At 43.2% G+C, this 13,849-nt stretch overlaps 1 protein-coding gene across 1 annotated transcript in view; it reads left to right on the plus strand.

The window, feature by feature from the left end:
* Positions 1-3,710: 3,710 nt before the first annotated feature.
* Positions 3,711-13,849, plus strand: part of cntn6 (contactin 6) — a 28,423-nt gene continuing 18,284 nt past the window's right edge. Inside the window, exons 1-11 of the mRNA XM_071919953.2 lie at positions 3,711-3,778; positions 4,623-4,627; positions 5,950-6,073; positions 6,371-6,546; positions 7,692-7,787; positions 9,577-9,780; positions 10,359-10,461; positions 10,642-10,826; positions 11,813-11,955; positions 12,292-12,421; positions 12,761-12,911. Coding sequence (XP_071776054.2) covers positions 3,711-3,778; positions 4,623-4,627; positions 5,950-6,073; positions 6,371-6,546; positions 7,692-7,787; positions 9,577-9,780; positions 10,359-10,461; positions 10,642-10,826; positions 11,813-11,955; positions 12,292-12,421; positions 12,761-12,911 — 1,385 coding nt within the window. The remainder of the gene's footprint in view (positions 3,779-4,622; positions 4,628-5,949; positions 6,074-6,370; positions 6,547-7,691; positions 7,788-9,576; positions 9,781-10,358; positions 10,462-10,641; positions 10,827-11,812; positions 11,956-12,291; positions 12,422-12,760; positions 12,912-13,849) is intronic.

The raw sequence follows: 13,849 nt of genomic DNA on the forward strand, positions 1-13,849 counted from the left end.
TCCATCGACTCCCACCTTTATGCACGCTATGCTGAGTTTGAATGGAAATGACAAGATGTTAGCTATCAATACTCTCCTCCTTCTCTCCATCAATGTGTAATATGCGCTCGCACAATGAGTGACATTCTGCCGCCGGAGTCTGCGGCACTGCTCATGTTCCCTTGTGGCAGACTGGATTTGGATGGACAGTAATCTGAGATCAGGAGGCTTATCTGAATGTGTAGAGCGGGCACGTGCTATGATGCAATTAAGCCATAATGGAAGCCTACATAAGCCATATTTCAAACTGGTTTCTAGGTAATTTGAACAATTGCTAAAATGTTTGATGAAATAATCTTCCAGTACATCTAGTATTTAAACTTTAGAGGATATATGTTGTCGGGCTGTTGATGCTCTGTGCCGTGATAGAGGACAAGTTGTAGCCTTCGAGGGCCTGTGCGGTGCTGAATGTCTTGCTTACCATGGTACGCTCCAAAAAAACATGCCTTAATTACCTATCACAAGGCGGCTAATGTTAATTTCTGTAGTCACGTGTTCAGCCAATTACTCAGGACCTAATGAAGTGGAACGTGGCTCACCAAAGTTCATAGAAATCCCCCCGTCCTGCTCCTCAGCCTAGTTTGGCGAGCCCACAGTGGGAAGCTAATTATTGCCAAACATTAAACCGGGCAATACTTCAGTCCCGATCCATACATTTAGCTGTGTCAATATCCATACCTCATTTAATCATTCCTCTACAGCTATCTCAATATCATGGGCTAGTGAGAGAGAGAGAGAGAGGAGGGGGAAGCGCATTATCTATGCCACGGTGTTATTAGGGATTATCCCTGACAGATAGTTTCCCTTGCAGGCACCATTAGCTTGGCTTCATCCCATTTGGTATTTCCAACACCTGCGACCACCATCCGCTGGGCACAAGAATTATTACCATTGTATTTTTTCTAGGGTATATAAATTAATCATGGGGATCACAAGCAACTACTTTAAATTTCTGGACTGTGACCAAGAAACACATCCTCCCCAAGGATGCCGGGGACCTATGCATCATTAAAACAGAGTTGTGCTATCTGACAGAGGAACAGTGCCAGCTCCCTCACTTACACCTTATGGGATTCTGGTCTCTGCATTTCCGCACTATGCATAATAGCCACTATCTATGGGCGAATGCAATCAGGGTCCATGAGTTTGACTTTGAATGCCGAGGGAAAAGGACACTTCTTTGCCAGCGTGAGCGGACAAAATAAAGTTGATCAGCTTGAAAGTGAAGCTGGACAGCTGACTACAGCGAACATAAATTAGCATCGATCATTGGGCAGAGCGAGGACGCTAATGACTCAAGGCTTCAGGGGCTTGTTAGACAACCTCTGCAATGGACTGTAATGGTTCCCATATCCTCACAATCCATTAAATACCCACAGCTTTAATTCGTCATTGAGCATCCTTGCATGTATTGGCAAATGTTCTCTGTTCAGTTCACTAATGCATGAATGAAATGTGCGGGCATTAATGTAGATATTGCAGTATTACCTAAAAGTTTTACTTCAAGTAGTGCAATTAGATCAACCTCTCCACCACTTGCCGTTGTGAAGAGTAATGGGTTCTCATTAGAAGCTAGCAAATTATTGAAACTGGAATTCAGGCCTCACATGGTATGATTATTAAGATCGAATCTGCTCGGTCAGTATGAAGAATGCCACCCTTTTGAGATATTTACTGCAGCCTGCAGCTACAGTTATTTACACTTAAAAGGTAGCTTAGTTGTCAGTCAAAATCATGAGACTATTTGCAAGACATAACTTGCAATAAGTAGTTTCATCTGAGGCTAATTTTACTTGTTCTGAGTTCCTTTGCTTGCATGGTGCTTGGCAAGCTTGTCTGAATTTTAAAACATATTGATTCGGAATTACTTACAGGTCCTGGCCTATAACAGTATCGATTACAGATAGGCATTTTGACGAAATGTCTGGACAACATTTAATATCGATTTAAAGTTTCTTAGAACAACAAAATATGGTTTTGCATGTAATTATCTTATACAATTTTGCATCATTCATTTAGCACCCAGTTATCAAGCACCGTTACCAAGATACGATTGCTAGTGACTGTAAAGTAGACTGAGAAAAGCTTGAGGGGAAAGCAGTTCATTGAAAGAAGAAAACATTCATATCTCAGAGCCCCAAGTAGGTCAAAAGAAAGCTGCTTCTCTTGTTAGATGGATATAGTTTCTTCATCGGTTTTCTCTATAAGAGGCAAATATATCAACCCAGTGAGTCTCATAAGGGAGGATATCAACCACATCTCCTATTATTGACCAATCCTTCCATATTTGATTGAGACTTATGACAAGACTTCGGGCAGGATGACAAACAAAGAGGCAGAAGGTTTTTAAAAAAAGGAAACCAAATCAATAATGATGACTGAGAAGATGAAGTGTGGATGCTCACAATTCTCAGCCTCTCAGAGTAGATAATAGAGAGTAGAATAAATCTACTTCACTCCCTACTCTCATCCGATGGTCTCCTATCTTCCCTTCATGAATAGTGATTTGCACTGTTTCGTTACATCCATCTGTTCTCAACAATTCGCTTCAGGAATTGAGACTGCAAAGGACAAAGAAGAAATACATTTAAAGTATGTCAGTCATGTAAAGTTTATATTTGTTAGCATTTTCTATTTATATTAAAGCTTATAGCAGATTAACACTGTATGATCAAGATTGTTTGCACAATTAATTCAACAGAAATTCATCTATTTACTTTCTGACTCAGTACATTTCAATAATTGAAATATTAGGCAACCATTTACTACACAGCAATATGTACTGTGTCAACATGGGTTGCTGTTAACATGCATTAAACATTTGTCGGGTTGAAAAGTAATTTCCCAACACACAGATGTGCTGAACTTGACACATCTTTGTTTAAAGTACCAATAGAGCACCAAAATGTGTTATCTAACCCATAACCTTGTTTGAATATTTTTTAAAAAGCTTCCGTTTTTATTTCTAAATCCATCCAGCAGCTCTCGCCTTTCATAATCCATGAAAGATTTCACTGTCTGTCTGGCATGTTTTGAAGTGGATTGAATGATTTGCCCACAGATGGATTACTCTCTCGGCTTCACTTAAAAAAGGCCAAGTTAAATTAATATGTCTTGTCATGCTGTTATACCCTCTGCTCTTTAAAAAGTCCATTTCAAATCACATTTTGTCTTCATTCATTAGCATTCCCTGTGATATATAACATGCAGTAAAGTACATCACACATTTCCCAGAGTAAATATGTTGAACCAACAGTTTTAGGGAAAGCTTAACATTGCCTTTGGCGGGAGGCCGTGTTCATCTGTTGCTGCTGTAAGCCTCAAATCTGTTTTTTTTTTTGCTCCTCTCTTCCCTCGACTTGCTCCTGGGAGATAGTGTAGCGGCAGAATGTATACACTAAATATCAGCTCCCGAGGATCAGCTGCTAGCTGGCCCTCAGGCATGGGATCTTGGCTCCGCTTATTTGGATAAATGCATTATTAATGGCTCTCCGGTTTTCCTTCAAGTTCCAGCTCGGTTTTCCAAAAGCCTCAGCGTAGACCGAGCATCTCCACATTGCTCATTTGCCTTCCCTTTCTTCCAGAGCCAAAGGAAGGGGAGTTTGCCCAGGAAATATTCTCCACTCCACTGGCAACTGGATGGGAAGAAGGAGAATCTTTGACCTTGGAAAATGAAGATGTTGTTGCCATGGGAACTGTTAATCCTTCTGTCACTCAAGGAGTGCCTGGCTGGTAAGACGTCCCTCAAGTCGCCTTTGATGACACACCTGATCTGCATACATCTCTCTCAGGGAGTGTTTGCCTCTTCCCCATGCATGTCTGAGATATCAGTTCCTCATCTGCTTAAAAGGAACGACGCCAGTCTCCAAAGGAATCATAATTCTAGTGACTTCAGTATCTTAACTGAAGATCATGGGCAAAACCTTCCCTAATCTCTGGAAAATCTATGAAGTCCTCTCTAACAGTAGATTTACACGTCATATTCCTTTTACAGACTTCTTAGCTGGGCATGTCAAGGCAGAGCAGCATCATTGAGCCAGATATTTGAACTGATTTCTGTTATTTAACAGGGTGAAGTAAAACTGCATCTTGTCATTCTAAATAAAAATGTGCCACTTTACCCCCCCCCACCCTCTTACACTTAAATGTGACATTTTGATCTGAATAGTTTTAATGTCAGCGTCTCACTATTAGATTTACATCTGAAGTGAGAATAAAGTTGTGCCAGTACAGGAGAGTAATCACTCTCTCCGGTCTTTTTATGCCTTCTCATTTTATTATGCAATTTTCTTGCTTTATGTCCGGCCATCGTCACTTACAAGAAATGTGGCAACCACTATAAAAATTCACACCCAACTCTATTTTCAACGCTGCTTTATTCTCCACTCTATTCTCACCAGCATAAAGCCATGGAACGGCAAGCTGCTCCTCCCCGCTGGTGACTAACCAGAATAACATTAGGCTTCGGTCCCCAAATATCTGTATGAGCTACAGCTGAGGAGCTGAAATCTCACAAAGTGCTCTTACTTTATGTCTGGATATGGTAACCAGTGCAGCCTAGCCTATGGAGTGAGATTTAACAGGCCCGGTTGACAGATATATACTGAAGTCAAGCCAACAGTTTACAAGTCATCAGACAAATGCATTTAAATTTATACAGTATATGGAGTGAGGGTCTATTGTATTGTTATTTATGCTTCCATTTCCATTGATTTAGCATCTCATCTCAAGTCAGCAGTTTCACGGGGGTATATCTTTGCAGCCGGTAACTGCAAACACAACAGTGGAGAATGAAGGGTTGCGCACATGTCAAACACTCTGGCAGTGTCTGTAGATACATACACCCATTATTGAGCTCACATTTGTATGCATCCACATGAAACCTAATTAAGAGTAATTTGTGTGCGTGTGCGCGCGCGTGTGTGTGTGTGTGTGTGTGTTAGCGGGCAGTCCAGTCGGTATGTTTAGGTTTACAGGGCAGGCCTCTTCTCAAGCACACGCTCACACCCAGCGCCCGAGCATTTCCCAGGTGGAATAGCCCCGGCTATAAAAGGTTCATTAATTTGTTTAATTTAAAGGACATAGCAACCGGGGTAAAAATGAAGCACCTCCCTCCGAGGCTGGGGAAAGAAGGCCCTTACCTGAGGCAAAGATCTCTCCCACTCTCATTAGGATGATGATGATGATGATGAGGGAGGGAGGGAGCACTCTTTGTCCTAGTCAAGGTTAGAGACTTGTAAAAAAGCATCTCATCCTCAAAGTGAAAAAAAAGAAAAAAAGAAAAATGGCCAGTTTTCCAAGAGCAACATAAGAGCGAGAGCTGCTAGTGTGCAGTGTGCTCCGCTTTGCATCAGACACGCGATGTCCGAGGAAAGGAAGCGTGGGCGGATAAGTGCATGTGTGTGTGCGTGTGTGTGTGTGTGTGTGGGCGTCTATTGAAGAAACGTTACGATTTCACAGGAGTAATTAGTGCAACATTGGTTAATTACTCTCGCGTATTGATATTTTGGCTGGAGCTAACCAAAACAACAGGCTTGACTGGTCAGTCACGCGAGCCAAAACAACCTGTGTGTAGATGAGAGTGCAAACAAGGGCGGAAAAATAAAAGACGAGCTCATGACTTGTGTGTTTATCGTAAATTATATAGAATACGCCACAGTTACTTTGTGTGGAAAGCGACGGGGTTATAATCAGTTAATTGCTCTCTTGTGTCAGTGCATTATCTGCTCTGTGACATGTGCACAAGAAGGTTTAATAAGTCCAGAATCCACTCAAAGAGGCATGCTGGCAGCTAATTATATGGGTATAGGGTTTAGATGCAGTTTTCTGAGCAGTGAGTGATTTGTTTTTGTGTTAATTCTGTGCCATTGGCTTGGTGCCACGGTACAACCAATGTGGTCTTTCACACAGAGAACCCAGGCCATGGTCCTGTCTTCACCCAGGAGCCCAGTGACAGTGTATTCCCATTGCGCGCCGATGATAACCAGGTGTTCATCAATTGCAAAGCGAAGGGAAACCCGCCTCCGCATTACAGGTAAGTGTTTGTTCTCACTTCTGACTGTCTATAAGGTGGGAGTGTGTGTGGCATCAGGGTGTGTGTGTGCTGTAAAGTGCTCTGTTGAGCTGATTATGATAACTGATTGTGGTACCGTATAGGCTGGATTTGATTTGAAGTCATTCATCAGAAGAAAAAGAAGAGTTCACCCTTCTCAAATGTTTGTTCCCTGATGATACCATCACAGCAGCTGGATTGACAGAGTTGGGTGGAAACAGTGGTGATGATGATGATGATGATGATGACGATTGTTATTGTTATCTGAACTGTTTCCAGGTGGAAAGTGGATGGGAGAGAAATTAGTACAAAGTCGGATCTAAACTACAGCCTTATAGAAGGGAACCTGTTGATCAATAACCCGCATGCCATCAACCATGGAGGAGTTTACCAGTGCATCGCCACCAACACATTTGGGACCATTGTCAGCAGGGAGGCCAAAGTCCAATTTGCATGTGAGTGGATTTTTATACTGATTTTTGAACATGTGCTTTGTTGGAGACGTGGATCTTTGTGTTTTTTCTTGAAAGGGCACGCAATGAAGAGACTCCTGCTGTGATTTAATGCACAATCGATTAGACGACAAGCAAATAATTCAGGTTATGAAACCAGAACCCATCTTAAATTAAAAGCAACAAAAGAACAAAACAGATGTCAGCAGGTAGTAGTGGGCTTAGTGTCATTCTGTCATGAAGTAAGCCTGCAGCTCTATTAGCAATTAAGTCTGAATAAGTCTGAATTTTAGCATTATTTTGCCTACGGCTTAACTTTGGAACATGACAAAATCACACTCTGGAGAATTTTGCTTTTCTTGTTATTTTCACAACCTGTTTATTACTCACCTTTTTATGTGCTAACAAACACATTCATAATGCCAGAAAACGGCTTCACAGCACAGATTGTCATCGCTAGCCTCACTGCATGTTTTTTTCCGATGCCAGGTCTTTTATTTTGAAATTTCCACTCGTTAAACTTACACTGTTCCGTTGCTACGCCAGAGATGGCATAACTATTACATGGATACTATCAAAACTGACACATGGATTGAATCTGTATCCACCAATGTGTCATATAGCTGTCATGAAACTTGTTCAGGTGTTATCTTGTGTCATAAACTGAAACTGGAGTTCATGTTAAGTGTTACCAATTCATACTAGTTTGTAGCGCAATTAGAATACATGAACGGATGAGCTCTACTTATGTCTTGATTAAGATTGTTTTAATCAACTGAATTCTGATTTGATCGCTGCTGATATTTGCTTCATCCCTCTTGGGATTCGGTTGGTATTTCCAAGCGTTTGGGGTTGATATTTCTCAGCGCTGTTTATTTTCGCCCACAACGCAGCGGCATTTAATGAAAGGGGAAAGTAATCTCTCAAGCTAGATTGGAGAGGGGGCATTTTTTGGTCCACCTTCTCCCAGATCTCTCGCGCACCTTGCGATATTAGCAGGGAACTCTAGGGTTTGACGTGCAAGCAGTGCGAACAGACGGGGAAATATTCTGCAGAATGAAATGCCCTCCCCAGGATGTCACCTTAACGTCCAGTTATTTCAGCTGCCAGACCCTGAAAGTTGTCGTTTCTGATGTTATATTCAACAGTTCTGCAGAACTTCAGCAGCAAGCCGAGGAACACGGTGTCGGTGAGAGAGGGTCAGGCTGTGGTTCTGCTCTGCGGCCCTCCGCCCCATTACGGAGGTACGCTGCTCTGCCCTAACTCTTCCGCATTGTCTCCTGTAGTTTCACACTCCTGCTTGCCTCAGCAATCTTTATTGTTCCTCACTCTGCTGCTCACTATTTCCCTGTAACACCGCTGTGCCGCTTTTGTTTTTATACCGACCTTTTTTCCTTTTTTCTGCTCGCTCTTGTTTCAAACTCTCATGCACTGTTTTGCACTCACTTCTCCTTATCTGTCAGACGGGGGAAACTTTTATGATCAGCCACTGCTCTTATACCTGAAACCTGGCCAAACCCCATGCCTGCGCGTCTATAGTTCACGGCCCGGCACTTCTTAACCTTGAGCTCACTTTTCTCGCCCATATGATCTGTGACCACGCTGTCAACTATAAAGTCTCCAGTGCTTCCACTTCCCAACTGTCATTTTTCTCGGTGTGGGCAGGTTATCTGCGGGTAATAAAGGCTGCTGGTGGCTGCGGCGGCCGGGGGAGCGTTTATCCCGTGGCACAGCTGTGAGTCGGCTCATGTGTCTGTGTGCTGCTGATTAGCAGACCCTCAAAGTGGTCTGCACTCCTGCAGCCATTCGGTGCCCACCAGCACAATTTCACGCCAGTGTACCAGCCTTTCTCCGCTCTCTGTTTCCAACTGAATCCTACGGCCACAAGGGATTCCACACTTTAGCAATCCCCCCCCCCCCTCCACCCCCCCACCACCCCAAAACCCTCCATCTCTTTATTTTTCAATCCAAGCGATTTTTTTTCCCTCTTAAACAGACCATTGCTACACATTTGATGGGATTTTTCAGTATACGATAATGCTGGCTTGAGGTGTATTTCAAAAATTGAAAAACAGCAAAACATTTTTTTTTTTTTTTTTTTTTTTACACCATAAGGTTAAATTATTTCAAAACCTCTTTGGTGCTCGATGATGCACCACTTGAGAAATACAGTGACGCACCGCATTAAAAGAGGAATCGTCTGAAGCTTCGTTGAGCAATCAATAGGTAAGTGGTCTAAAAGGAGCCGTGCTGAGAGTTAAACTCTGTCAGAGGACATAAGATTATGTGCCTGCAAGTCCTCTGTTGCTGTGAGACTGCAGCTCTTAAACAGACCCGGTCTCTGATAGTCCCTAATCATGAAAGGTCTGTCAGTTTCTGCCCTGACTTTCCCTGTAATGATTTTAATTCACTGTTTTCCCTCAAGGAAGCAAGTGGGACTTTTTACTGTCTGCCCAGTCAAAAGGGTTGACTGCAGGATGTCATGTGTCTGATATGGGAGGGTTGCTCTAATAGCCAAGTTCCTTCTGCACTCCCTTAACAAGCATCTCTCTCTCTCTCTTTCTCTCTCTCTCTCTCTCTCTCTCTCTCCCTCTCTCATTTACTTTGACACTATTCCCCCTTGTTAATCTGTGTGACCAGGGACATAGGTCAGCTAAATACATATTTCCTTTAAAATATATGACTATATCTCACATTGACCACAGTAACATTGGCTAGTGAAGGACTAATAGCCACATGTGCAACCTTGTATATGGTGTCCGCTGCAAATCTCCTCCCCTTTGTTTGATTTTACTCTGATGCCAGACTGTGAAGTCTCCTTATATGTATATTTATTGGCCGAGAAATAGAATATGTAGTCCTTTCTTTCGATTAATATCTCTTCCCATATATCTATTCCTAGACTCGTTGTGCTAGTGGATTTGGGAATGTCATTGGAAGCAGCAGCATCTTTTATTTTTATTTCTCAATAGCCACAATAGTCTGTGGGCATGGTTTCCTATCCTGTTTATTTTTATTTATTTTTTTTTGCAGAGATCAAATATTCATGGGTTTTCAATGGACAACGCAGTTTCCTGCAACAGGACACTCGTCGCTTCATCTCCCAGAGGACGGGGAACTTGTACATAGCCAAAGTTGAGGCCTCAGATGTGGGGAACTACACATGTGCGGTGAGAAACATGATGACCAACGCCACCGTGTTCAGCTCTCCGACCCCTGTGGTGCTGCGGAGGGACGGTAAGCATCCTCCACTGGCCCTCTGCTGCCTCCTGGTTATGTTAGGCATTGAACTGACACATACTGTAGGAGGGGAGGGCAAGCTTAGGAGATAAATCGCTTGTCTTGAGCGTGACACTGTTTGTTTTTGCTTTTGCTTACGAGCACGGTTCTGCACTATTCAAGAGCCTCTGCACTATACAGGGTTATGTATGCGAAAAACCCTCTCTATCTGCATGAAGACACACATTTGCATATCCAGAAATGCAGTCTCCTCTGATAAATATGCACGCGCACACACTCACACACTCGCACCCACGTACACTCACGCACACACACACACACCACGGGGCTTGCCACACATAAACCCCATCACAACCGGTTATGTGTACCACTTAAGATTTGAGCTGAGGCAGATATGTAATCCAAACTCATCCATCCGCTAAGCCAAATGCTGTTGTAAACGGCGTCAACACGCAGGTTCCCTCTCCGCCCGTGTCAGTCGCGCCACAGCTCTTACATCTAACATGAATTACTGGAAGCGGCATGTTCATGTTTTGTGTTTTGAATGATGTGATTTGCTTTTATCCCTCGCGCAGCGGTGATGGGCGAATACGAGCCAAAGATTGAGGTTCAGTTTCCTGAAACCCTTCACGTCTCTAAAGGATCATCAGTGAAGCTGGAATGCTTTGCCTTAGGAAAGTAAGTGTCAACAACATTAGCTTGGTTACAGCGTGGCTCCCTTCACACTGGTCACATTTGTAAAGGGGCCAGCCGTCTTCGATTACACTGAACAGACGGACACACATGGCAGCCAACCACTTGGTCAGTGTGAGCGGGAGCATGTGGGCCGCGGTGACCTTTTGTGTCTGACCTCTGCAGCCCAGTGCCTTCCATCTCGTGGAGAAGAGCCGATGGAAATCCGCTCCCTGGCAAGATCAAAATCAACCACTCCAACGGGGTTCTGGAAATTCCATATTTCCGCCCAGAGGACACGGGTGTGTACGAGTGTGTAGCCGAAAACAACAGAGGAAGAAATGTTGCCAGAGGTCAACTCGTATTCCACAGTAAGAACCATGAATTCTTTTGCTGCCTTTCCCATGTTGATGTGTTCCCATTCCATATCCAATGCTTTCTACAATATATATGAAAGTCGATTTTTTTCAGAATAGAATAGAATAATAGCATTGCTCACTTCTCCAAAGTGCTTGATAATACCATAAATGCATACATTTTTAGTATGGGTGGCATCAGTGGGACTCCAAGCCCTAAATCTGGCAATGTTAGCGCCAGGCTCTAACCACTGAGCTACAAAGAACCTCATCATTATACAGTAAGTTAAAATGTAAAAACCTTCTCCCCACAGCGTGAAACAGCCTTATTATGCCAGGATAATCTGGCATTAATTTGTGCCAATTACTCTCTCTGTTTTGTGATTGTGAAGTTGCTAAGCGCTCCCTTGGCATTTTGAATAGTGCTGTTAACCAGCGGAGTGAGGTAGAAAATAAGAAGGTCGTTCGGAAATTAGGATAGGTCTACCACCTCCGAAGGAACAAGAAGTCAAACTCAGCTTTGAAATAAGTTATTTGTGTGTCCTAGGAAAGCACTGCCTTTATCACTGGATAGCCACAACTGTCTTCCATAGTGAGAAACAGGAGTGAGAAGCTTACCTGTCCGATGTACAGCTCTGTTGAAAAGGAACTGAAAACGATGGATATCATGTCAGTGACAGAAATAACAGTATATTTTCTGGTTTGGAGCTAATGCCACTGCTATGTCAGGATTCTTATTTGGATGAGAAAATTCAGACAAAATTGTATGAGTCCACAAAGCCATTCATTGTCAGTGCAGCAGCTTGTGGGTGTATTAAATCACTATTCAGAGTATTGGTTCCCTGGTTTTTAACTTCTGGAGAGACCTGTTCAAATCCATAATTAATCTCGAAGGCCACCAGAACAACTGGTGAATCCTTAAATGAAGTGCAACACGTTTTGACATTTCTGTCAATAAATATTCAGATATTCATTGCCATTTTTTTATTTTTTTTCCCCAGATGTTGAACATCTGCACTGGGTCCAGACACTGAAAGATGCTCATATGGCTATTGAGGCTAATCTGCAGTGGGAGTGTAGAGCCAGCGGTAAGCCTAAGCCTACATACAGATGGCTGAAGAATGGGCAGCCACTAGCAGCAGAGGTAAGACTCACCAAATAACATTGAGAATATTTAGAAAATTAGAGACAATCATTGTGATTTGTCACAATGTGCTCGTCTCAACCCACTTTTTCATGCCAAAGACACCAGTTCAGATTTTACAGTTTTTATTAAAATCTATTTCACACGGACTCCAGAGGTAATATTCACCTTATGGGGGCTTAGCTAATACTGATTGACTTAAGCTCTGGTTAAATAGATGATCAAACTATAAAAGAAAAGATAATCCACTTACCTGTATTCAAAGCAATTTCCTGCAAACAAATTAAATCAATCAAGATGTTATCAAACAGTAATCAAAATTGGACTGATTTGCAGGAGAGGGTGCATGTGGAAGGCGGTAGACTGTCCATATCCAGGATTAGTCTCTTGGACTCTGGGATGTATCAGTGCGTGGCGGAGAATGAACATGGAGCCATCTATGCCAGCGCTGAGCTCAAGGTTGTGGGTAAGCAATTTGTTTGCTCTGTACCGTTTACAAAGAATCGAGCCAGAGGCAAGGCTGAGATATATGTACATCGTGCTGTCAGTGGAATGAAAGCACTTCTCATCAGTAAAAACAAACAAACCGAAAAAAAAAAAAAAAAAAAAAGCTGAACTAGCTCCTCACTGAGCCTTGGCCTTGGTTTCATTTCCATAATTATTTCATAAAATAAGCCAGGCGGGCGTTTGTGATGAAATGCAATTTTTCTAATTGCCGGTGATGCGCTTGACATTTTGGCTGATGCACAGCTGTTGCCCCTCCGCCAAGCGAGACAAATGGGCTTAACAAGGGTCTCTCCCTCAGCCTCCGCACCTGACTTCACCCGGCGTCCCGTGAAGAAGTCCACACTTATCCAGAGAGGGGGCGAGGTGGTCATGGAGTGTCGTCCCCATGCTTCCCCCAGGGCCACCATCTCCTGGCGGAGAGGGGGCGAACTCCTGAAGGACAGCAAGAGGTAGGGTATTGTATGCATCGCTGCTCAAGCCATTGATGGCATCTGTTAAAGGGTCTTCCTCTTGTGGTCATGTTCATCTCTAGGGCTCATTGTTATTTATGTCTCCGCTCAAGGGGACTTTAGAAGTCACTGTTGCATAAACTGCCTCGCTTGGTCCAAGTTAAAGAGATTTTCTTAGATAGAAACCTTGCTTTTCACATGGCTGCAAATGTAGGTTTTCTGTTGACATAGTTTGGTCTAATGCCTTTATAGCTGGATATAAGGTTCAAACCATGACCGCAAGTCTGTCAGTCTTGTATGGCATAAGATAAAGAGCACAGTATGATACTGTGGTTTGAAGCTTCACATCATCTGATGTCCCACAGTTTCACAGCTCTTCAAGGTGGGTCAAAGAGCTGGATGTAGCACAGAGATCCTGTAGGGACTTTCTCTGTGTGGAAACCACAGAGAAAAACAATCTGACTGTATCCTTCAGTGGAGCACTCTACCTCAGGCTACATGACAGGCCACGCCATGTCATGATTTAAGGTCTGAGGCAGCAGCTATGAGCTCAAAGAACCCGTGTTTGTGTGTGTTGTGTTTTCCCGGCCTTAGGAGAGCCTAATAGATACGATGAGAACCAAGAGACTTCAAGCTCAGTATGAAAGCTCCTTTCATTAAATGTCCAGGAAAAGAGTATGGGAGGTAACTGAAACTAAGGTATGCTTGTGTAGGCTCAGAAAAAACAGGGGAGGTGAATCTGGGCTGAGTAGCCGCATGCACTGGGATTCAGGTCGGTGCTCTCAAAAATAAAAAAAAACGTTAACAAAATCCAATGTCTGGAGCAGACTGGAGTCCAACGGTTCCCAGAAAATCCACAGCAGTATGCCAGTTGTCAACAATCAAAGAAAATGCTCACAGTCCAGCATGAAGCCACTTACTGCACCGTGGAGCCGAAG

Source organism: Centroberyx gerrardi, chromosome 5 (assembly GCF_048128805.1).
Source record: "Centroberyx gerrardi isolate f3 chromosome 5, fCenGer3.hap1.cur.20231027, whole genome shotgun sequence".
Taxonomy (NCBI): Eukaryota; Metazoa; Chordata; class Actinopteri; order Beryciformes; family Berycidae; genus Centroberyx; species Centroberyx gerrardi.